The sequence below is a fragment of the Panthera tigris genome, chromosome C1, assembly GCF_018350195.1.
Source record: "Panthera tigris isolate Pti1 chromosome C1, P.tigris_Pti1_mat1.1, whole genome shotgun sequence".
Lineage (NCBI taxonomy): Eukaryota > Metazoa > Chordata > Mammalia > Carnivora > Felidae > Panthera > Panthera tigris.
The window spans coordinates 210,068,282-210,093,933 of NC_056667.1; the positions used below are offsets into that span (position 1 = coordinate 210,068,282).

The 25,652-nt window shown below is 44.7% G+C and overlaps 1 protein-coding gene across 1 annotated transcript in view; it reads right to left on the bottom strand.

The window, feature by feature from the left end:
- Window positions 1-25,652, bottom strand: part of DNER (delta/notch like EGF repeat containing) — a 317,360-nt gene that overhangs the window by 1,650 nt on the left and 290,058 nt on the right. The window contains exons 11-12 of the mRNA XM_042995548.1: window positions 16,148-16,279; window positions 5,590-5,836 (exon numbers count right to left, since the gene is read on the bottom strand). Coding sequence (XP_042851482.1) covers window positions 5,590-5,836; window positions 16,148-16,279 — 379 coding nt within the window. The remainder of the gene's footprint in view (window positions 1-5,589; window positions 5,837-16,147; window positions 16,280-25,652) is intronic.

A 25,652-nucleotide genomic window follows, 5' to 3' on the forward strand; every position in this document is an offset into this window, starting at 1 on the left:
CCCAAAATATCTGTACATATCAAAATCCCCGCAACAGCAGGACTGATGCTTAGAAGCCAAGGGGTGTCAAAATCCAATTTCAGGACTTCCTGCCAAACCAGTCTTAAGATGGAGATTATGAAAATAAAGCCAATTCAACTTCTGGGTGGTCTCTTCCCACTGAAGACCTCACCTTCCCTAAGTCCCTGGAGTGCAGTATGACTTAAACAATCTTCCACACTTGCCCACCTCCCCTCCTCATTAGTAGAGACAACTCTTTTTAACTGTTTCAAGTCCAACGGATTCACAAAGGAAATACGTAAAGAATCTGAAATTTTAAAATGGTGGGTCGGATGGGCCCCAAACACTTCGAGGGGCTCATTTACCACAGCCTCCACCCTACCCACCCCCACCCCCATCCCTAGTTTTTCCTTTGCTTTCTTGGGAAGTCCGCCCTCTCACATACAGTGAAGAGTAGAAGAGAGTGGGAGATGAGAAAACATTGCATTCTTCATATGACCTTTGGTTCTTAAACATTCATCAATCTTTTGTTCCGATTCACTCAAGATTTACCGGTCTTCAGGGGCACAAAGGCATAAACCGTGCCAGATGGGCACCGGGCAAAATACAGACTAATGAGTTCATGCGTTCTGCCGCCAAGAAATCCAAGGGTATTACTGAAAGATTAAAAAGCTTTCAATAAAATCACAGCTAAAACGTGAAGGATCACTGAGGCCTGGGATTGTGCATCCATAAACCTGGGTTGGAGTCCAGCCTGGAGTCTGTTTATCTAAATTGCACGAGGCCTGTGTATATCTGAGACCACGGAAAGGAACAAGAGTGTAGAAGCCAACCAGATCCGGATACTTTCTCCCAACGCTGAAAATTTCAGAAGCTACTTTAGGGCGCAAATATTTTGACAATCTAGGTCTCATAAAATAGCTAGACCCATTGGTAACAATATACCACTAGTTCATTTTAAACAAAACAGGACAATCCCTGTGAAAAGCCCTCTTTCCATAGTAACCATGGGGCAGTTTCCTGATTTGATGGGAGGGCCAGCAAATCACACACAGCCTATTAATCAGTCGGCTGACCAAGAGGAAAAATCCAAGTGACTTAATAGGTTGAATATGTGTTTAAGATACCCATTTTATTTATTTAAAAAAAATTTTTTAATGTTTATTTATTTTTGAGAGAGAGACAGAGAGTGAATGGAAGAGGGGCAGAGAGAAGCAGAGACACAGAATCCGAAGCAGGCTCCAGGCTCTGAGCCATCAGCACAGAGCCCAAGCCAGGGCTTGAACTCACGAAGCGTGAGATCATGACCCGAACTGAAGTCAGACGCTTAGCCGACTGAGCCACCAGCCGCCCCAAGATACCCATCTCATTTTTTATGTGATTTCATAGTTTGAAGAAGAACCTGTTTCTTCAAAATCCAGAAAGTTAAATGCCTCCGTGTTATGCAATCTACCAGTAAGCTATAATTCAAAGGGCTGTGACCTTAAACTGCGGTCATGGGGCTGAATATCGACAGGGCAGGTTTGAGGAGGGGTGTTTGGGGTCCGCTGAGAAAAACGAGGCAAGGGCCGAACCCAGCCAGGAGCGGCCACACGGTCGACGTGGACAAGAACAAGGAGCCTCACTTCATATCTAGACAGGTAACTGGCTTTGTGCCCAGTGCTACTGAGATCGGCTCCACACCGGTATGGGAATGAAGTATAACGCTGGTTACAAAGGGAACTTGGCACTGTCTCAGAGCTGGAATCCCTTAACTCGCTCCCGAGAAGTCCATTCCACTTCCTCCAGGGACGTACAGGGGTCTCCGCACAAAGTGCGGTAGCTACCACACAGAAGCTAACGTGGTTTTTAAAACACAATAGAGTGAACCAAGACTTCCCTTGAATCTCCTCCACCCATCACCGTGGCAAGCTTACATCGAGTAAAACGGGACTGTGCATTCATACTCACATTTATAATACCAATAGCTTTTTATAGTTTCCTGGTCTCTCAGAACTGGGTGGGTGTTAAGAAAGAAGCTGACACCTATAGAAGTCCATTTAAGCTCTCAGACGCTGGGTGACTCAGCTGGTTAAGGGTCCCACTCTTGATTTCGGTCAAGTCCTGATCTCACGGTTCATGAGATGGATCCCCACATCGGGGTCTGAGCCGACAGCGTGGAGCCTGCTTGAGATTCTCTCTCTCCCTCTCTCTCTCTGTCCCTCCCTGGCTCACATGCTCGACTGCTCTCTCTCTCTCTCCCAAGATAAATAAATAAACCTTAAAAAGAAACAAAAACTCTCAGGTACTAAACCAATATAAGAGCTTGCCTGTGTTATGGCAGGAATATTTATGTGACTGTTCCTTCAAATAACATGCTGGGTTTTTTTTTCTTATCATAAAGGTACATTTTAAATGTAAAAAAAAAATCTTTTTGGAAAATAAAGAAAATTATAACGTAGACCAGGGGTTAACAATCGATAGCCTGCAAACCAATTACAGCCTGTCGCCTGTTTTTAAATAAAGTTTGACTGGAACACAGTTGCACCCATTCATAATGTGTCTCTGCTACTTTCACACTATAAAGGCAGAGCTGAACAGTCACAGGCACCCAGAAAATACATGGTCTGAACCAGCTGAAATATTTTGCAGACCCTTGCTGAAGACCCTAAGAATCACTCATGGTCCCTCTCTCCAAAGGATTCAGCGGAGTGTCTGGCCATGTCAACAAAAACTAGAAGGCATGATGGAAGTTGTGGCCACGATAGCATTAATGTCACTGACATCCCAAAGATTATCTGGTGACAAGTCCTGCCCACGTTATTTCACTAAAACATACTGCAGCCAATTCTCAGGCAGATCGAGACCGTGCTCTCTTCCAGTTCATGCGCCCCTGGAAGTCAAGAGCTAAAACACCACCACAGGGAAAGCAGGCGGATCTGACCTTGAGAAAGGCCCAAAGCCAGAGATGCTCTTTGAGCAAACGTGACCGGGTCCTTTCTCAGCTTCCCTGGTTCTGTTTTGTGCGACCAGGCGCTTAGCGCTGGGGCAGCAGGGAGCAATCTGCAGCCGAGATGTGACCTCGCTCCAGAGCCCGGAATGCCCGTGCGCTCCCACTGGTCAGCTGCAAACTCTCTCCGGCCCAAGGGGTCAGCAAAGCAGCCACAGAACACACGACTCTTAATCAGAGAGAGAAAGGGGCTCCTCACAGCCCAGCACCGGCATCAACTGAGAGCTGACATCGGAATCACCAGACGCTGCCTCGGTCACTCGTGAATGCCACAGGTGACCCACTCAGTATTCGTCCCGCGTGGCTGCTCAGCTGATGGCATTCAGATCCCATGTCACCTCCGGGCCAGCAGCTGGGAGACAGGCTGGAAAGTGGGAGCAAGTTACAGGTCACTGCTGAAAACTAGGGAGGAGGTAATAGCGAAAAGGGTTAATTTTTTTTCAATGCTTTTCTAGGGTTTCCAGGAAAAAGGAGTGAAAAGGGGCCAACCAGCCAGAGACCCAGCCAGGACCTCTAGACAGCCAGGCTGTAGAAACCACAGGTCGTAGCTGAGTAAACGTTTATGAGGGAACGTTCCAGATATCGGGGAAGGTATTGTGTTAATTTCAGTGGCTTTATCGGTAGTCACCGGTGCATGGAGGAGCTTACTGGTTAGGAATTCTGCAGTAAATATTTTTGATACAAATCAGCACCAAATAAGAACCGGGTCTGTAAATGCTTTTAAGTTAATTCTTTCCTTCCAAGACTACCCAGCTAAATATCTTCCTAGCGGGCTATCTAAGCAGGAAGCTCAGAAGAATCTATCCTTAACTATGCTGGGGCTGAAATAAACTACTCCTCTTGAACACAAAAGGATCTTGGCCAGAGATCCCTCCGGGGGTGGAGGGAACCTGATTTCTTGGGTCTCCCAACACACCCCGGTGTCGCGCCGCCGATGCCGCTCCTTCCCGGTGAACTCAGCACCTCCGGGAACAGAGGGAGAAGACTCTTGAGCAACAGAGGAGCTTGCCTCCTCGCCTCCACTTTTTACAGCTTTCACCTCTCACCCGGTGACTTCGGAGAACCTCCGGCACTCCTGGGAGGCTGCTGCCCTGGAATGACGTCACCTCTCGGGCAGGTCAAGACATCCCGCACCAATCCCTGACAGAGACCGTCCTGTCACTACAGACCTCAGATTGTAGGAAGGAGGGTCTACTATGTGCCAGCACCTGCTGGAGACGGAAAGAAAACGGCCCTTTGTGTACAGGCTGGCGGCCGAGTCAAATAAACAAGACGTGCAGGGACTGGCCTCAGGGCTTCCCGGAGGCTGTGCTGTTAAGCTGACCCTTAAAGGAAGGAGTCAGTGATGAGCAGCACGTAGGGCCTGACTCAGAATTGGTTTGGGGATTTCCTTGCGCAGAAAGCAAACTTTCTGAACCTCGTAGCCTCTGTACCGGTCAGACGGAATCCGGAGCTGCGTGTGTTTTGATCAAGACGACTACACGGCCTCCCAACAGAGGTATTGCAGCTACTAGCTCTCATGACCCCAATCTGAAGACACCGAGCTCAGCCCGCTCTTCACTACAGCACAGACTTCCTGAATTGTGCACTTTAGATCATTCTAGCAATTAAAAGAGAAAACAGCTTTCCTTTAACAAACACTGGCGCGCTCGTTTTTGTACTAAATATCCTGTGCAAAAATAAAATATGGGGGCGCCCGGGTGGCTCAGTCGGTTAAGCGTCCAACTTCAGCTCAGGTCATGATCTCACGGTTTGTGAGTTCGAGCCTCGCGTCAGGCTCTGTGCTGACAGCTTAGAGCCCGGAGCCTGCTTCGGATTCAGTGTCTCCCTCCCTCTCTCTCAAAAATAAATAATAATTTTAAAAAGTTTTTTAAAAGTAAAAAAAAGTTAGATTAGCTGATTTTGTTAGTGTTATAGATTTGGAGAATACATAGGATGTTATCTCTTTATACAAGCCTTTACTATTTGTAATTTAATTTGATTGCCTTGACTAAGGGAGACATGACTTTTCGCTGTTCAGGGACCAGTGTTTGCAGAGGCTTGAATGGTCTGTGTGAAACAGAGTCAAGTAATGGGGTGGCTGGGACTAAATGCCACACTTCGGACACCCGACTCCTGCTTTCTCTGTGGCACCACTGGTGTGGTACCTCGTCCCTCCAGGAGTCTTTCCTCCAGAAAAGGACATCGTTTTCTAGAATATGTACCCCAACAGCAGAATGAAAGCTGTTTGTCATTCCTTAAGGAAGCCGCTAAATCGAATGTCACTGCTTACCTATGCTGTTTGGAGAGCACAGCTAAAGACGTTCCAAAAAGCAATCATCAAAAAACGTTTCCTACACAGTGATTAAGAATCGGCTATTTATAGCACAGATAAACACAAATTAAATGAATGAATGTATTCAATGCAAACAGTAAGCTAGCAGCAAATTATAAAGCAGCCCAATTATCTGTCCCCAGTATGCCTTGAACCTATGCTTTCGTCTATGAAATCCTCTTTGCAGGTGTGGATTCCTGTTTGCAACACCACCCGCCTCCCAGGAACGCACCCAGATGGCAGCGGGCTCTCCCCTCCTCCCCCCTCCCTTCCCCACGCAGCCCACCTGGCGTGCCGGATGGAGGCGATGGCGTTGCTGAACTCGCTGTCGATGCTGCGGCAGTTATAGAACTCCTCGTAGGCTGGCCGGGAAGAGCCCTGGTACTCGATGCGGCTGATGCGGCAAATGCCCACGATGAGGATGATGAGCATCAGGATGAAGGCGACGCAGAGGGCCCCGATGATGATGTAGAGGGAGTGCCGGGGCATGTTGGTGAGGCTCTCCGCCATGTGACCTGACTTCCACTGCAGGTCTGGGGCGAAAGTAAGCAAAGGCCTGGGTGTGAGTTGTGACCTTTGTAACAGGAAGGTCTTCACTGACCTTGCTTCAGCAACCTAAAATACAAGGGCCACCCCAACTGGGAAGAATTATTTTCCATGGATAACCCAGATCAAGGGCTAATGTCCTTAACATACAAGAGCCTCTTATGAATCATTAAGAAAAACCAGGAACACACCATAGAAAAATGGGCAAAAATATAAAAAGGAATCTACCGGGGCACCTGGGTGGCTCAGTCGGTTGAGCGTCTGACTTCGGCTCAGGTCAGGATCTCGTGGCTCGGGAGTTCGAGCCCCGCGTCGGGCTCTGTGCTGACAGCTCAGAGAGCCTGGAGCTTGCTTTGGATTCTGTGTCTCCCTCTCTCTCTCTCTCTGCCCCTCCCCTGTTCACGCTCTGTCTCTCTCTCTCTCTCTCTCAAAAATGAATAAACTTAAAAAAAAAATTTAAAAAGGAATCTACCAAAGACACACAAATAGAAAATTATTTACTTTCATAATTCTTTAAAAATGCAATTCCTCTATCCATTCCAAACAGTATTTAAAATATTTGATAACCACAGCTGAGGGCACCTGGGTGGCTTGGTCAGTTGAGCATCGGACTTCGGCTCAGGTCATGATCTCACGGTCCATGGGTTAGAGCCCCGCGTCAGGCTCTGTGCGGACAGCTCGGAGCCTGGAGCCTGTTTCAGATTCTGTGTCTCCCTCTCTCTCTGCCCCTCCCCTGTTCATGCTTTGTCTCTCTTTGCCTCAAAAATAAATAAACCTTAAAAAAAATTTTTTTAAATAAATAAAAGATTTGATAACCACAGCTGATATGTGTGCAGAAATGAGGATGTGCAAATTGATACTCAACCCTTGTGTAGACTTAATGGACCCGGAAATTCCAATTTTTAGAATTTATGCTGGGGAAATTGTCCTATAAATGCGTAAAGCCCTATATACAAGGACGTTCATCTGAGCATCAGAACTTTTAAATGTTAAATGGCCAAATACTATACATTTAGAAAAAGGTTCATTAAATAAGCACAACCCCCAGGTACCCACCACTCAAAGTTAATACTGTTCAAAGTTAATAAAGTTCGTATTGAACCATTTTTGCTTTAGATTGTACAGGTTTTTTTTTAAAGAAATAAAATGTTATAGCTATAGCCAGAGGCCCTACCCCCAAACTCTCTCTCTGTCCCACAAGTAGACAAAACAATTTATAAAAGAAAAATAAAAAGGGAAACAACTTAAATACTCAACTCTTAGTGAGATGGAGAGATGTTTTCTTCTTTTTTTAAGTTTATTTATTTATTTTGAGAGTGTGTGTGTGTGTGTGTGTGAGAGCACGAGCATAGGAGGGGCAGAGAGAGGGAGAGAGAGAATCCCAAGCAGGCTCTGCACTGTCAGCACAGAGCTCAATGCGGGGCTCCAACTCACGAGCTGCGAGAACATGACCTGAGTCAAAATCAAGAGTTGGATGGCTAATCGACTGGGCCATTCAGGCGCCCCAAGAGATGTTTTGTTCCAACAAGAGAACAAAAGCAGTTGGCCAAACAGGACCTACCCATATAGTACAGTCACATGTGAACTCAAAGTGCCTAACTCTACACTGAAAAGCTCAAGACAGAGTGATAATAATGACGAACATTAAGCTCTTTGAAAACATCTCACTTAATCATTACAACCAACTGAAGATCCATTATTTTCTCTCTCTGCTTTATAGGAAATTGGCATCACCAGCTGGGTGAGCTCAAATCTAGACCCAAGTCTGCCTCACCCAGGAACACACTGACAATAGAGGTCAATGGGAGGCAGAATCACAAGTGATTTTTATTTCCTTCATTATACTTCTCCGTCTTTTCCAGCTTCTTTCAAAAGAATAATGTATTCCTTTTATAGAAATATTTAAAAATCAGCAATAAATTAGTTGAAGAAAACATCCATGGGATTATCTTCCAGCTTAACAGTGGAAGAAGTGTGGGCCTTGGGATCACGCCAACCTTGCCTTCAATCCTAGCTGCAACGTTTACTTGACCTCCCTGAGACTTCGTTTCTTCATTTATAAGATGAAAATAGCAACACGTACCCCATGGCTTATTGTAGGCACAAGTTAGAAAACATGTGAAGAAAAGTAAGAAAGTCTGCTGCTGGGCATGTGGTGGGTGGTCCTAAAAAGGAGCAGGTGTCACGGTGGAAGAGAGATAAAGGATAAGGAGAAGCAGGACACTGCCCTCTGAGGCACGCACTGCAAGCTCAGGATTACTGAGCAATGCTCTGGGCCCTTTCAAAAAACACCAACCTGTATGAGCAGGAAAATAAATGGACGAATGGGACATAATCTCATGCCTGGCACAGGTCAAGAGTGTCAAAGTATGAACTGTTTACAGACCTGCACACATGTGGAATGTTCTGGATAATGTGAACAGGACTTGAAAGGAAGTTTGGAAAATAAAAAGGGCTACATAAGACCAAAGAGAAGCCAAGTTCGTGTGGGAAAGGGATGCCTTCTGTGCTGGACTCACAGCACCAGCACCTCGAGACGACTGGTTTCACATTAGGACTACGGGAGCCTGAAAATGGGATTCAGGGGTGGGTGTGTGGACGGGCCCGTCTTCCCGTGAAATGCTCGGACTCTTCTCACTGGGCCAAACTCTGCGGGAATGTGTGCGATGTGCGGGCACATACATACACACTCACCCAAGCTACATCTTCAGTGACCACAGAATCTGAGAACTGGCTTTGCTTTACCTTGAACGGTTACAATCTGAAGAAGAGCACAGGGAGACACCCAAACAAGGCCAAGTGTGCAGATCCCCTTTCTAGAAGCCTAACGGAAAAGGGACTCATGCCCCCAAACCTGATGGCTCCTGAGAGTTTGAGAAGAATGAGATGAGTGAAGTGTGTTCACACCCAGAACTTCAGACTCCTGAGTTTTTACCAAGACCCCTGAGGTCTGGTTTTGCCAGGTGAGCTTGGCTGCCTGAGCTCACGAGGTCCGTGCAGCAGTGAGACTGACCATGACCACAGTCCCGGCTCTGTCCGAACCAGCTCACATATGGCCAGAGGGACTGACAGAAATCACGGCAAGTGAACGGTCGCCACGGAGGGGAGAAGGTGTTTTGTGAAACGAGAACGAAGCCTCCGTCCCGGATCAGAGGCATTTAATTTGGCAATGCCTGGTTCACACTGAGAGTCACTCATTCTTCTGGCTGGAAGAAAAGCAGGACTCACTTGATTTGCAACTATTTCAACCTTCTCTGAAAAATTCAGTTGTAGGCTGGAGTCCAACGCTCAGACCTCACCGTAACAGCCACTTAGCATCACCGCAAGGGCAGCCAGCGATGTTTCTACTCCGACTTGGGAGAGGGCTCCGCTCCCATTGCTATGGCAGGGCCACGTGCGTTCCCGCTGAGCCCTCACAGTTGATTTCGAACTTCATGTGAATAGCTCACTCGTATCAACTGTGTATCCACAGCGAGCACACGACCCACAGCGGTCCGGCCGCTACCGTGGACAGACAACGGCGCTGGGTTACGTGCTCAGCACGGCGTCCCAGGCCTGAGCTGCCTATGCTGCGTATGTTTCTGGCCATCTGCTCTACTTCCCCAAACTCTGCATTCCAGGCTGTTTGAACCTTTGGGAAAACGTTCTTGAAATTCCTCTGAAAAGCTCTGCTTCCTCCTCCCCCTACCCCCACTTTTTTTTTTCCTACGTTACTGTCGGCTGAAATTTTTCTGGTAGAAGTGAATGTGGCTGCTTTACTCACTAATCGGGTTGGAACCAGGCTGGATCTGAGTAAATCCAACCTCGGTCTGGAAGCATCAAGAGGATCTGCACCAGGTGGCCGAAGCTGTCACCTCCAGTCCTGGCGTAAGTCACAAGACCCTCATGAGCTATCACTTTGGCGCATCCCAGAGTCCCGCTGCATAAACCATTCACTATGCCAGCTACAGCACAGCTCAGAGAGGAGCTGTGCACCGGAAGATGCTCGATGGAATGATCCCATCAGCCCCAACAGGTGCATGAGCAGGGACACGTGCACACAAACTGCCTGCTTATGGGTCTGCGAGACCATTTGTACCTAGGTTTCAAACTCAGTTTGTTTAAGGTTTTGTGTTTTCCACAGTGTGTTTGCATTTACCTGTCAATTGTAACGTAGCCCTTGGAGCTAGGGAGAGAGGCTGGACTTAAGCAGCTGCACAGGGTCAAACAGACCACCTGTGGCCAGGATGAGACTAAAACCAGACCCAGCAACAACCACCACTCCACCGAAGGAGACACCATTAGATTTATAAATTTCATTCTAGAACACATTGCCTAGATCTGTTTTTTAATTTACCTACGTGAACGTAGCCAGGCTCGTTCATGTGTTCACCTATATTATTTAAAAAGAGAGTGAGTGTGCGATGTGTGGACATCAGACAGCTAGATAACTTTTGAGACCATCTGCTGCTAGACTAATTGAGAGGAGGGCTTTCAAATTACCTTCTGCTTTCCGTAGCTAAGAGTTATTTGGACAAGCAAGGCAGTCAATGAGATCGCAAAAGATTAAGAGCTCTCATTAAACTTCAGAAGAGGACAGCGTAGGAAAGGAATGGAAAGAAAAGCTCACGTCTTTCATAGGATCTGCTTGCTGAACAGCCATTAATTGGAAACCTACTATGTGCCAGGCATGGCACTAGATGCTGGGATAAAGAGCAAGGGAAAGTACACAGTTGGCTCCTGGAGTTCCCCGTCTTTTGAGGGGTACAGAGACCAAAGAAATGATCCCATAGTAGCTGTAGACATACAAGTGTGCCAAGCCAATCAAGGACCACCTCCACGGTGCTACTGGAAAGGACAAGGCAAATCTCCATCTAATTGGGGAATGAGAATTGCTCTAGAAGTAAGGGTCTGTAGGAAGCTGGGCTCTCCACGTAAGTAAGTAAAAACCAGAGTTGAGGGAGACCAGGGAGAACATGGTCCCAGGAAAAGACCCCGGGGAAGGGGGGAAGATGGGGAACAGGACAAGAGACTGGAAGGGCGACAAGGTGGCTGCTCGAGGGAGCGAGGGAGCGAGCCAGGGGTGGGCTGAGTGAGGAGCTCCCTCCCGCGGCCCCACAGGCAATCGTGTGGCCTTTGGTCTTCAGTTATAAATGCAATTTAATAGGAGCTCAGCACTGGCAGGGAGAGAAACTGGTGGGGAGAAGGGTCTGAGTATTCAGATTTGCACGTTGAAAAGATGCCTCTTCTAGATGCAACCATGTGGATGAATGGGTTTGAGGACATTGTGCTAAGTTGAAACAGGTCAGATAAAGAAAGACAGATATGGTGTAAGCTGGTTTATATATGGATCTAAAGAAAAAAAGAAAGCTGAACTCATAGTAACAGAGAGTGGAATGGTGGTTAACAGAGGCTGGGATGTGAGGGACAAGGGGAGATTAAAAAAAAGAAGAAGAAACAAAGAAAGTGGAATGGTGATTGCCAGGGCTGGGGGAAGGGGTCACAGGGAGTTAGGGCTTAATGGGGACAGAGTTTTGGTTTTTCCAGATGAAAAGCGTTACAAAGATGGATGGTAGTAAGGGCTGCACAACAGTATGAATGTACTTGATATCACTGAACCATACACTTGGAAACGACTAAGATAGTTAATTTCATGTTATGTGTATTTTGCCACAATAAAAATAACTGGAAAAATTAAAAAGAAAAAAGACCGTATACTTTTAGAAAACAAAAAGAAGGGGCACCTGAGTGGCTCAGCTGGTTAAGCATCTGACTCTTGATCTCAGCTCAGGTCATGGTCTCACAGTTCATGAGTTCAAACCCCACATCAGGCTCTGCACTGACAGTGTGGAGACTGCCTGGGATTCTGTCTCTCCCTCTCTCTGCCCCTTCCCCGCCTGCACTCTCTCTTACTCTCTCTCAAAATAAATAAATGAACTTAAAAACAAAAAGGAAATAAAAGGTGCTTCTGGCTGCATATAAAGAAAGGGTTTGATGGGCTAGATTGGAAGCCACGTGGTGTTAAAACAATGAGGTAGATCTGCATAAACCAACATGGACAAATATTCTATATATTACAAATATCAATATATTGTTAATCATAAAAGCAAGATGCTGAACAGTATGTATAGAATAGTTCCATTTTTATGGGAGGAAAAAAAAGGACTTACAATATTGACCGAATGCATCTCGAAAAATAAACAATAAATGGCTAATAATTGTTACATTTGGGGAGTAAAGCAGAGATCTGGATGAGAAGGAAGGTTAATTTTAATTTTTAAAATATCCTGGTTTATACAAAAATGAGAACCAAAGAACCCAACCAACATAGCCATGTGATGAGTTTGTTTAACCATTATGAAATTCCATGCATTTTGGGGAGGAGGATCCCAAGAGGGTCCCCTCTTCCCTCGGTTCCCAGAGCAGCCTGTACAAAACCTACAGAAACCCCACCACCTATGATGAGCCACCCTTGGATTATGATGAGCTCCTGAAGGCAGGGGCTGCTTTATTAACCTTTATGTCCTGGGTGTAGTGTTCAGTGTCGATAGTAAGAGGCCCTTGATTATTAGTTGAATTATAAATCCAGGATGGCCTGTTTGCCTATTTGTAGAATATCATTAATTTAATACTTGAGGCAGAGATTCAATTGTTCAATGCACTTACCTGTCCAACTGTCAGTCAGCAAGATTAACTGTAACGCTAACTGTAGAAACCTCACAGTTCCTACACAGGTGACACAAAACACCACTATATAAACATTTATAGGAATTATGGTTTTTTAGACCTTGATTCTAGGAAGGCAAAATTTTTATTAAAATCCAAAGCCAAAATTGTTATCCGTCTCAGGTGGCAAGAGTCGAGAGCAGACAAATTTCACTAGGTTGTTTTGGTACTTTCCGGAACTTAAGGTTTGCATTTGCTTCAGGGTACATATAAAACACAACAACTATTTAAATGATCCTTTTAGATAGTTCTGGGTCAGTTTTCTTGGTGGTTTTGATCAATCTTTGTGGTCTGCTAGATTTTTACTCCTTATTACTGACTAGGGGACAGATAATAACTCTAAAGGGGCGAGTTTCTAGGTTAATCGATGTGTAGTGAAGGAGAAAGTTGTGCTAAAATCTGAAAGGCGAGCACTCCAGGCATAGGGCAGCAGATAGGTAAAGGCCTTGAAGGCAGGAATGAACTTGACCTATCCGAGGAAGTGAAAGCAGGATGATGTGGCTGAAGCAGAATGAGCAAGGGAGGGAGGCAGGCGATGTGGCCTCCAGAGGCAGAAGTGAGGCTGATGGGAAGCTCCCGGACCACCTCTGACAACTCACAGGCCTCCCTGCTATGGAGCCTATGTGGGCTTATGGTTCTCCCTCTTCTCTGCGTACATCTGAGCTTTCCTGTTGAGATCTACCCATCCGACCTTGCACCATCCAGATACCCTCCTCTTGGTTTCTGGACACTTGAGAAGATCACAGATAATTCAGCGTTAGAAAGGGACCTCAAAGGGATGGGACCTGAAGCCTCTTGAATCTTCCCTGGCCACTCTACTTCCACTCCTGGCCCTTAGATCCATCCCATTTGATTCAGACCCAGTTCTCTAGACACTGGCCATCAGCTACATGTCACAGCAAACCTCAAATGCACATTTTTCATTCTGACCTTCAGGTCAAGGATGGAAGCATCCAACACTGGAACCCAGCTGAGCCTAATCTGTGATGACACTGATTTTAGCGCCTTTGGTCTAATGGAGAGGCGGAAATGAGATTACCAAATGCAAAGTGCTATTCTGGGCAAACGGGGAGCCCAAGTGTGGACCAAGATGTCTGATGGGCCCTCTTGCATCCAGCCACTCACTGTGGCCCATGCCCTTGGCACTCATCATCCAAAAAGACAGTTGCCGAAGGTTGGTCCTCCCAAGGAGCAGTTCACGGTACATGAGCCACAGTAAACTAGCATTTATTTAGTGCCTACTGCATTGCAGAAATCTGCACATATTTGCCTCCTTTGATCCTCACAGCATTTCCCCATCACTGCCTTGTAAGGTGAGAATGATGAGACTCCATGAGATACATTTGCTTGTCCAGGTTACACAGCTGGAGTATGATGGACCTTGAATTTGAAGTCAACTTTTACACTTTTCATTTTCCATTCTTGTATATCTTTTGCCTATATTATCATCACTGGAATGAAGTAAAATTTAGATTTTTTATAATTATAGGACTTCACTTAAAGCTTCTTGAGGGCATCTCGTGTGTCCCTGACTTCTTATCCATACTTTCTTATATACTTATCTTCATAATTAAGATTTAAAAGTTATAGGAGTACCTGGGTGGCTCAGTTGGTTAAGCATCTGACTCTTGGCTTTGGCTCAGGTCGTGATCTACGGTTCATGAGTTCGAGTCCCCCCCCCCCCCCAGCCCCCGTCTCCCTGTGTCTCTCTCTCTCAAAATAAATAAGTAAACTTTTTTAAAAAAAGATTTAAAAGTTGTAAGTAGATATTATTCTGCCCTAAGGCACAAAATTTGTCATTTCTAACAGAATTACCAAATTTTAGAATGAAATCTGGCCCCAGTTTACTGATAAGTAAACTGAATGTCAGCATGATTCAATGCAGCCACACAATCAGTGTTATGCCAGGGGAAGAACCAAGGTCCTGCTGACCTAAGTCTGGGATGCTTTCCACCAGACTGGACTTAACATCTTATACCTACTCTTGCCTTAACATCCTACACCAGCTCATAGCCATTAGCATCCCTTTCTATATCTTTCCTCAGCACAAGAGTATTTCCCACCCATCTTCGGCAAGGCCAGTTGGTCCTAAGACCACGCTGTCTAGGGGTGCTTAGGAAAGTTGGTGACGGAGAGACCTAAAAATAACTACCTTCTTTCCCTCTCAGTCTCTCAACCAAAAGCAAAGACAAAGAGTGAGCTGGTAGGAGCCCCAATAATATTACCGGTCACACTGATACCGAAGAATGTGACCTTCCTCCTCAGACACATGAAGAATGAGACAGGCCCATGCAGCCATAGGCAGTGCTGGCCCCCCTTGGAGAGCTTATTCTTGAAACACAGACTAGAGGAAGAGAGGTAACCAGCAGCCAGCCCTGGAAGGAGGGAGACAGACAGACAGACAGACAGACAAATGGGGCTATCTCTATATATTTGCCTCCTTCCAAACTCACACAATAGATGAACTGTCTCTACCTGAAGAAAAGATGGGGAGGGATGAGAGAGCCCAGGGGGGAGCTTTTATGGAAGATCCACTGTCCCGATGAATTTCAATTAGAAGAAAATACGCCTCATAGTTGAATTTTTAGCAGTTTCCAAAACAATGGAAAACCCAACAGACACATTATTTTTTTTTCAACGTTTTTTATTTATTTTTGGGACAGAGAGAGACAGAGCATGAATGGGGGAGGGGCAGAGAGAGAGGGAGACACAGAATCGGAAGCAGGCTCCAGGCTCCGAGCCATCAGCCCAGAGCCCGACGCGGGGCTCGAACTCACGGACCGCGAGATCGTGACCTGGCTGAAGTCGGACGCTTAACCGACTGCGCCACCCAGGCGCCCCCAGACACATTATTTTTAAAAAAATTTTTAATGTTTCTATTTGAGAAAGAGATAGAAGTGGAGGGGCAGAAAGAGAGAGGGAGAGAGAGCATCCTAAACAGGTTCTATGCTGTCAGCACAGAGCCCAATGCACAGCTTGAACTCACAAGCCTTGAGATCATGACCTGAGCCAAAATCAAGAGTCGGATGCTTAACCGACTGAGCCGCCTGGGGGTCCCGCAGATACATTATTTTAATACATATCTTGATTATGACATTTTCAAACTTCTGGGAGCTCATCTTTAGAGAACAATTTGCCCTCAGCAGCTCAAAATATTTTTTCGGGTTTTCTTTTACCCTCATCCTCACTGGACTATTCTCCAGGCAACCGAAGGAACCTAATACGTTTGAAGACACTTGAAGACATAAATGCAAAGTGAATTTATATTCTGTGTGCTTTTTCATGTTTTTAACACAAACCTCTGTTTTCTGATATGATTCGAATGCTTCTCAGTTAGGCACATTTTTGGCTGTCTGAGCAGCAGTGAACTCTGGATGACATCTGCACATTCGTATCCCAGTAGAAAGGCTGGGTTCAGGCTCAGGAAGGAAGGGGGAGGGACAGAAAGCAATGAGCAAAGGTACTCCTCTGGGACTGGCGTCAGCCCTCTGGCCCCACTGCTCATCTGCGGGTGACGGAGGCCACCTGGACACGGTCAGTATCCTCTTGGTGCTAAATGAAAATGTGATGTTAAAAACAGCAGAAATACTTACGGATCTCGCAGTTTGCACCCACCCAGCCGTGTGGGCAGTGGCAGGTATAACCATTGGGCTGGTCCAGGCAAGTGCCAGCATGGTGGCAGGGGTTACTGTCACATTCATTTATGTCGATGTCACACTCCTCACCTACGGAGAGAAAGAAAAGTAGCAATGGGACAGCTGGCTACACTACCAACTTTGTCACATCCCTTCTCTGGCAAAGCGGAGATCTGAGGCTGGGACCATGGTCTCCAGCAATGGAGCCCAGTTTGCCGTGTATATAAAGTGCAGAATCGTCCCCAAATTCCAGACAAGGGGCCTTCTGCTTAAATAAGAGTAAAAAAAAAAAAGAAAAGAAAAGAAAATAGCACTGGTAGAAAGAATCTCCTGTAGTCAAATGGTTAACTGAGGCTGATTCTCATCTCTGAATACACCTTTTGAGGTTTACTGGAAAAGTGGACTGAGGTTCCTGATTTTATTTAAGAAGTCTATTTTATTTTGAATTTCATCAGCTGACTCTTCTTATTTATTTTTCTGAAACTCCAGAAAGCCGAAAACTCACAGTTATGATTTCTTTCTCTTTTTTTTTTTTTTTTTTTTTTTTTGTAGCCAAGTGTTTGAGAGTGTATGGACACGTGACTATTTTCTGGATAGTTCTAGGGCACAGCTGTGTGCCTAGCCAAAGTCATTTATGAAAACTCACTTCACTTTCCAAATCCCTGGCTGTGTTTCTGGGAATGATTGAAATGCACAAGATGAACATCAGCTCCCCCTTTAAGAAAAGACAGTTCTGAGGTCCACTTTAGCCTACCTCTGACACAATCTTCTCCGGGAAATGTGGCCCCAGGAAAGCCACGTTCATTCCAGTCCGCCTTTCCCCTCATGATGAAAAACATGATCTGGAGCTCCTGACCCTGCCTAGACCAGACACTTTGGGACATCCTTGACCCCATTAGCGAGAGCTTGGTTTAAACCAACAAACCAGAACATGGGCTGATGTCACTGGTCCAAACACCAGCTTACAGGAAATAGCTTGTTATCACAAGTTACACAAACAAGGCCGTCGTCACTGATTTTAAGCTATACTACAAGTCAATACAAAATGGGTGTGCGTTTCAGACTGAAAGGCATCTCATCAGATGAATGGAAGGGGATACTTCCAATTGAGGCAACCTTTCTTAAAAGTTTGGAAATGAGAAAAAGAAAATTTCAAAATGTATCTCTATTTGCTTAGGTACATGTAAAACGTGGTAGTCAGGGGCGTCTGGGTGGCTTAGTCCGTTAAGCATCTGACTTTGGCTTAGGTCATGATCTCACGGTCCATGAGTTCGAGTCCTGCATCGGGCTCTGTGCCGCCAGCTCGGAGCCTGGAGCCTGCTTCGGACTCTGTATCTCCCTCTCTCTCTCTGCCCGTCCCCTGTTCATGCTCTGTCTCTATCTCAAAAATAAATAAACATTAAAAAATTTCAAAAAAAGTGGTAGTCAAAAAAACAAAACAAATTAAGAAAAAAAAAACCCTGTAGTCATAGCATTTATGACTGCTACAGTCATAGAGTAGAGCAAAGGAGCAAAATCAAATATTTTGTCCGTTTTCAAAGGCAATGTTTCAATGTACACTTGGGTAATTACTTCCAGGCTTACTTAATTAGTATTACTCTTCTATCTGCTACTGGTTTACCTCGCATTTATAAACCCACCGTATGTCACTCCCAGCCCATTTCAGAGGAGGAATCTCACATTGAAATATGTCATGTCTGTTTCATTTCACACTTGCTTCTTACCTGGCATCTGACGGTTTTATTTTTAAATAAGTAAAATCTGTCGAATAAAACATTTACTACTTCAAGGCCCTGCTAGGTTGATTATAATTCAGTAGTGTCTAAGTGAATTTGTTTCCTGCAATAAATACAGTCATTTACATCAATAGGAAAGACATGAAATTGATTGCCTCTCACTAACCTATTTCAAAGGTTGTCTTTCTATTAATGGGGCAATCGCTCTGGGTGGAAAAGGGCATAGACTGAACGATTACAACCGGCATTACGTGGTAGGCTAGTTGAGGAGACACATAAACAAGAACGTGCTGAGAAACATTAAAAGGATTAGATCAAAGGCTTTCACAAATATATACCTCAGTATTACTTTCCCACCATTTAGGAAGACAAGCTTAATTGAGGTATTTATTAGACAATAGCTGTCTTTAGCTCTGTTACCTTTGCAGCTGTAGCTGCAGAAACAGCCCGGCTTCATGCTTTTACCACATCGCAAAACTCAAAAGCTCCACTCCACTCCACAAGTCCAATGTCAGTGCCAAACCCTTCTAATCCCCTAAATTCTGGGAAGTCCTAGAGCTAGTCTGGCCCATCCATTCTTCCTCGGGTCCAGAGCTTTTTGGACCAGGGAGGTGAATGCCAAATCCAGGGTCCTGATCCAGATAAATGGTAAATGCCAAATCCAGACTAGTCCTGATGCATGTATTGGTTCTTGAATCTCCAGGGGGCGTTAATGTAGTTGGGAGAGGTCCAAGATCCCTAGATTAGTCTCCTCCTGGGACCCACTAGATTGGAAGGATTGGATAGGAATAGAGAATGGCAGGGGAAAATAGAACGAACTGTTAGATATCAATGAAATATCGAAGACCCAGATCCAAAGGACTGGGCCCCAGAAAGAATCTCAAGCCTATCCCAGTCTGGATTTCTTCACCCCAGTGTCCTCAGAGCAAAACTGGGGATTAAATGACACTAGCTAATGATATAAACTCCATTCCAGTCTAGGGCCCAAATAGCCAGCAGCTACTTTCACAGCATATGTGTTCTGGCCAAACCCTGGAGGGACACATCTTGCGCAGGTATCTTTAGATTACTCTAATGGCCTATCTTACAGACTGATGTACCCACGCTTCTAGTTGAATCAGCTATCCCCCCACCTGGCTCTCAGCTGGAGGCCTTCACCACATCATAGGCTGGCAGTAGGAATGTGGGGTGATTTTGATGATGGAGCCCCTCAAGAAAAATTTTTGGGAGTCAAGGCAGACTCCCAAACATGACTGCTCTTCTCTGCCTTACAGTGATCATGCTTTCTGATGCTTAAGTCTTAAGCAAAGTATTTGAAGATTCACTATGAATTATAGAGAGCAACTTTGGTGTATATATATTCATTTGTATGTAAATCATTTCTATTTCCCCATAGTAAGAGCATTATGTTTTTATATGCACATCACCACCCCGCCATTCCATTGAAGCAATATGCATTCTGACTTCTATTAGAAGAGCTCTTAGTATATTCTATAACCTTTCCTTACTCATAGTTGACTTAATAAATCTTTATGCTTTTGCTGGCTTGAGCCAGATGACTTTTTTGTTGACTCGCTTACTTTTTTTTTTTTTTATTTGAGTTGGGGAAAAATCAATTACTTTTAAATCACTGTTGTGCTTGAATAACATTTGTAAAGAGAATACATAATGAAATTTCTACTTGACTAAAGCTGGAAATCATAGTCTGAACTTTAAGTCTTTTACAATTGCTTTCCAATCTACTACTTTCTAAGAGGCAGTCTACAGCAGGCATCAGATTTGATAGTACTTATGCAAAGTTACAAGGGTACTGTTTAATTCTGTATGCTTTACTCAGATAAATTAAAGTGAAAGAAAAAAAAAGTCACTGCTACCAGTAAACCCTTAGATTAATACAGCCCACACTGAATCAGATCAATAAAAATTATTATAATCATAATACCTAGTATTAAATACAGAGCTACTGTGAAATACCTGTGAAGTACTAAATATAGAGCTACTGTGTGCCAGGCACTGGTCTGGGTACTTTAACTATAAATCCTTTGTGCTTCACAGGTATTTTATTCCAGATGAAATGAATATTAAAAATTATTTGGGGGGCGCCTGGGTGGCGCAGTCAGTTAAGCGTCCGACTTCAGCCAGGTCACGATCTCGCGGTCCGTGAGTTCGAGCCCCGCGTCAGGCTCTGGGCTGATGGCTCGGAGCCTGGAGCCTGTTTCCGATTCTGTGCGTCCCTCTCTCTCTGCCCCTCCCCCGTTCATGCTCTGTCTCTCTCTGTCCCAAAATAAATAAAAAAACGTTGAAAAAAAAAAATTTAAAAAAAATTAAAAAAAATAAAAAAAATAAAATAAAATAAAAATTATTTGGGGTAGCCTGGGTGGCTCAGTCATTTAAGCGTCCGGCTCTTGGTTCTGGCTCAGGTCATGATCTCATGGTTTCGTGAGTTCGAGCCCTGCGTCGGGCTCTGCACTGACAGCATGGAGCCTGCTTCGAGTTCTCTCTCTCTCCTTCTCTCTCTGCCTCTCCCCCACTTGTGTTGTCCCTGTTCTCTCTCAAAATGAATAAATAAACTCATAAAAAATTAAATAAAACAAATAAAAATTATTTGGAACTTCTTCTGCCGCGATGGGGTAACTGAAGCCTCTCTTGGCCTTCCGCTGTAAAGTGGATGAAACATACATATTTCAGGAAAAACACTTTAACACATTAGACAACAGGCAGGGCAGGACTGTGACTGCGAGAGAAGGCCAACAAACCAGCTGAGTACCAGAATCGTCCTGGCTTTCTGCCTGGAGCCCATTTAGAACACAGTGTTTCGCTGAACTGAGGAGAACCAGAGTTTGTGGAGGACAAGGTAGCTGCCATTTGTAGGACAGACTCCAAAGAAGACAGAGCCGGTCAGAAAAAGAGCATCAGAAATACGCCGCGTCCCCTCGAGTGTGCTGCTGAGTACTGTGCGTGAGGAGATTGGAGCGCCACAGGCCCAGCAAACGAGATGAGAGACGAACGGTTCCCAGAGCCCACGGAGGACTGCGAAGTAAGTGTTCAAAGTCTCACGAGTCAGAAGGCAGGTATTTCGCCGATCACCCAGTGCTTCAGTGAGGGAACGGTCACACCTCAGTACCGGGGCGCGACTATCCCTAGAGACATGGCGACCGCAGATCGACTCCCCAAAATAAAATAAAAAACAAAACACTTGAAAGGATCCATCAGGCCAGCAAGTAACTTACCTACCTGCCAGAGAAAAAGGCCAGCGCATAAAAAAGAAACACGATAAACCCAGTCACTCAATTTAACTCACAAAGACCATCCATCCACACAACGACCACTAGCTGTGCCAAGAAATAGGAATACGTGACCCGTAACCAGAAGAAGTATCAATCCAGAGACACAGATGCAGAAATAACAGATGACAGCGAGTAAACACGGGATTTGCTCAAGACAGAAAACACGAACGAAATGAGGACAAAAATGAAGATATAAAAAAGAACAAAATGGAACTTCTAGATATGAAAAATACAATATTTGGACTTAAAAACAAAACTGAATGGTTTTCATAGTAATTTAGACTCTGCAAAGTGAACCAGTATACTTCACAACAGCAACAGAAGCTAAACACACTGCAGCTCAGGGAAAAAAAAATTATGTTAAACTGAACAGAGACTCAGCGACCTATTGTGCAATGTTAAGTAGTCTAACAGATGTAACTGGAGTCCCAGGAAAGGGGAGTGAGGCAGAAAATAATATTTGGTGGAATGGCTAAAAACTTTTCCAAATTTGATGAAAGTATAAAACCACAGGCCCAAGAATTACAACAAACCCCAAGCAGGATAAATACCAACAAAATCACACTAAGGGGGTGCCTGGCTGGCTCAGCCAGTATGGCATGTGGCTTTTGATCTCAGGGTCATGAGTTCAAGCCCCATGTTGGGTGTGGAGCCTGCTTTTAAAAAAAAAAAAAAAATCACACCAAGGAACATCGCGATCAATTTGTTTAATGCCAGTAATCAAGGAAAAATTCTAAAAACAGCCAGGATGAGACTTTTTCCAAAATGGTGAAGCAAAAACATTTTTTCTACTCCTCCAACGAAGTACAAGCAAAAACCCTTAACATGATATAGAAAACAAACATGAGGAGACCCTGAGGAGTCAGGAGACAGAAGGGCTGGGAAACTCAGGACCCAAGGAACAACATGGCAGTGAGCTCCCGAGCTTTCTTTCGGCTTCATATCCTCCAGACTGGATGCCAGAGAAGCCAGAAACCCAGAAGTGCCCAAAAGTGTGTGGGAAGAAAAGCCCCAACCACTTAGCACACTTACAAATACTCCACGGATCACAGAGAAAATCTAAAGGCACCTAAACCAAATTAAATGACAATGAAATAGGACATAAAATTTGTGGGACACAGCCAAAGAACTGTTGGCAGGAGAATTTATGGCATTAAATACACACATTAGAAATGAGGAGGGGCCTCAAATCAATAATCTAAGGTCCCACCCAAAAACAACCTAGAGAGAAAAGAGCAAAATAAACCCGAACCACCAACTCCCTAAGATAAATGTGACATTGCATTGTGTGTTTAATTATACAAGGACTGGCCTACTTCATTGCACTCAGTCAATTAGGGAGCTTTTGAGCTCGAGAGTAAGTTTTGCTAAAATGAAAGAGTATTTGGTTCCGGGGTAGCAAGTCAAAGAGGGCAGGCAGTTCTTTTTAAGGGGGAGAGAAGGCGCTATGATAAACAAAGGTAAATAAGATTCTGTACTGTAAGACCTCTTAGAGCCTGTGGTTCCCAGACACCCTTTATGAATCTCCACATAGCATGTACCATGTCCCACATTTGGCCACAGATGCTTTTTCCAAGAAGCATCTCATGGGACGAGTGTCCTGTAAAACATATTAACAGCACAGCTCTCCAAACAACTTTGGGAACCATTCCGTGGTCCTCTGCAGCCAGAACAGGGTTCTGGCTTAACAGGCTAAATAGAAATAGACATTCGTTGTTTCCAAAGACCAATTAGAGTGACGCTGGAGACTGCTTCATGGAAGGGTCCTACCGCTCCCTGTGATCGGGGTGAGTAAGGTGAAGAAGTCCTAGGGGTCGGAGGGAGGGGGGTGGGGAGCAGAGGAAACCAGGAGGCAGGAGACGGAGGGAAGGACGCTGCTGAGAAGCCCCTGACGTGGTGTTCGGGAACCAACGAGGGCAGGGCGGGAAGCACCGGATGGTGCCAGACTGCCGGGTTCTTGGCAATCACACTGAGGGCTTTCATCTTTTTCTAAAAACCAATGAAATGCCAACAGGCAACGTATAAGTGGGCAGCAAAGGGATTAGATTTTCATTTCAGGAGATCTCCACAGCGTGGAGGATGTGTTAGGGGTGAAGGTAAAGGGGCGTGGGGAGACCGGCGAGGGGGGCTGTGCTAGTGTGGGCAGGAGGTGAAGGCAGCCTGGCGTCAGCTCCAGGAAGTGAGATCTAAGAGGTTCTAGGATTCTTTGGTGGTTGGCCACAGGTAAGGGAGAAGAGGACGAGGGTGCCAAATGATTCCCTGGTTTCTGGCCGGAATAACTTGAGGTGCTGGTAATACCACTTAATGAGGTAGCCAACATTCAAAGAAGGAAAGGAGGAGAAAATCTATAAGCTCAAGGTGCCTTTGAGAGACACCCAAGAGCGAGCGCTGACTAGGCAGTCGGAGACTTGCTCCATTTTCTGGAGAAAAGATTGCATTTTGTCTCCCATAAGATCACAAATGGATTAAAGATTTGCAGGCACAGAATTAACTCGTACGTTATCAGGATAATATAGGAGAATGTTTATAAGATCTTGACGGGTGGGTCTTTGTAACATGAAAGTACAGGAGAAAAGAAAGCGAAGGAAAATATCGAGATTTAATGGTATGAAAATAAAATATGGTATATGAAAACAAAACACTTTTTATATATTTAAAAGACAAATGGCAGTAGAAAAATACTTGCACCCTATGGAATATAAAATGTCATATACTTATTATAAAGGGCTATTGCAAATTAAGAATAAAGATTAACATAAATGTTAACTCACTGGAATTAAAATAAATACTTAAAGTAAAAGAAATTAAGGAAGGAAAGAAGGAGGGAGGGAGGGAAGGAGGGAGGAAGGAGGATTTACATAAATCATCTGGTAGAAAAGCAAAGAAAGGTATGAGTAGGGAGTTTGTAAAAGAAGAAACACAAATGATCGTTTAGAAGTATCAAATGGTATTCAATTTCATTATGAATCAAAGACCTGAAAATTAAGACAACACTTAAATGGCATTTTGGGCCACAGACCGACAATTCTCAGTATATGTGTGAAGACAAGAAAATAGGCATTCCTGTATACTCTTGGTAGGAGTGAATTTGGTACGCTTTTTCTGAAGAGCAATATGGAAATATGTACATATTCTGCTGGGCCCTGGGACTCCATATCTGGGAAATTAGCTCAAAGAAATAATCAGGCAAGTACACAAAGAACTACATACATGGATTCTCACTGCAATGCTGTTTATAATAAAGAAGTTCTCAACTCCCCAAGAGCTGAATTGGTGGTGAGTTAGAAAAAAACCAACATTTTATATAATGGGCTAGAGTGCAGCCATTAGAAGTGATAAGACAGAAGGATATTTCTTCAGGTGGAAACATATTTATGATTTACATTTATTTTTAAGTGAGAAGTTGGTTATAATATAGTATGAGCAACATGATTCCTTTTACATTCAAATATATACGCATATACACTATACACTATCTGTTATATGCACAGACCTTCAGGAAAGTCTCTGGATATATGTATTAAGATATTAACAATGGTTATCTCCAAGCAGGGCAGTGTTAAGTGTTTTTTCCTACAGTCCTGTATTTTCTAATCTTTCCTCCATGCTTTTTATTATTTGTGAGATAAAAATGTCTGGAAAAAAACCCAGAATGCTTCCCCAATATTATTTTTGCATCCATTGATGAGTATAAATGTCTGTGTGTGTTTATAAACCAGTCAGCAAAACAAAACCATCTGCGAATCATTTTCTGGAATGAGCCCACTTCTCAGTCCCAGGAAAACCCAAAAGGAAAACACAGGATGTGACACAGATAAATAGAAGGAAGATCAGAAGTTGCTTCTCCCACATCTTGACTGTTGGCATCTTCCCCAGAAGCACAAAAGAGGCTCCCCAGGGATGGAATGGGAGCCCGCCCGTGGTCTGTGAAATTCTCCAGGGTTGGGGAGGTGGCCACAGTGGCTCAGCAGGGGAGAGGGGAGCATGACAAGACAGTCTCCAGCCAATGAGAACACGTGCTTTCCTGCAGCTTAAGGACCTACCTTCTTCTACAGGCACCTTATAGGTCAACCTTTCCCAACGTGCAAACCAGAGTGACCTGGATGTTTCTGTTGGTTGGGAAAGCTCTGAAAACACAGGCTTGTCCTACACTCTACATTTCAGGACTCTTGGGTTCCAATGGACCAGCAAAGGATGGAACCTTTTCTACCCTAGTGATTCACAGTTCCTTTTGAGAATCCGATAAAAACGTGAAAGTCTTCTCTCAACATACACACATACATACAGTGTTTCACACCCAATTTCAGGGCCTCAAAAACTCCCTGAAGCCCATGGGGCAGGGGGTGACTGAGAAAGGCTCCCGACTCTCGAAGTGGCTCTTCCCACTCACAGCTCAGTGAGGTGTTTCTCTTGCACCCAGCCCCGCCCCCTGCCCTCCCA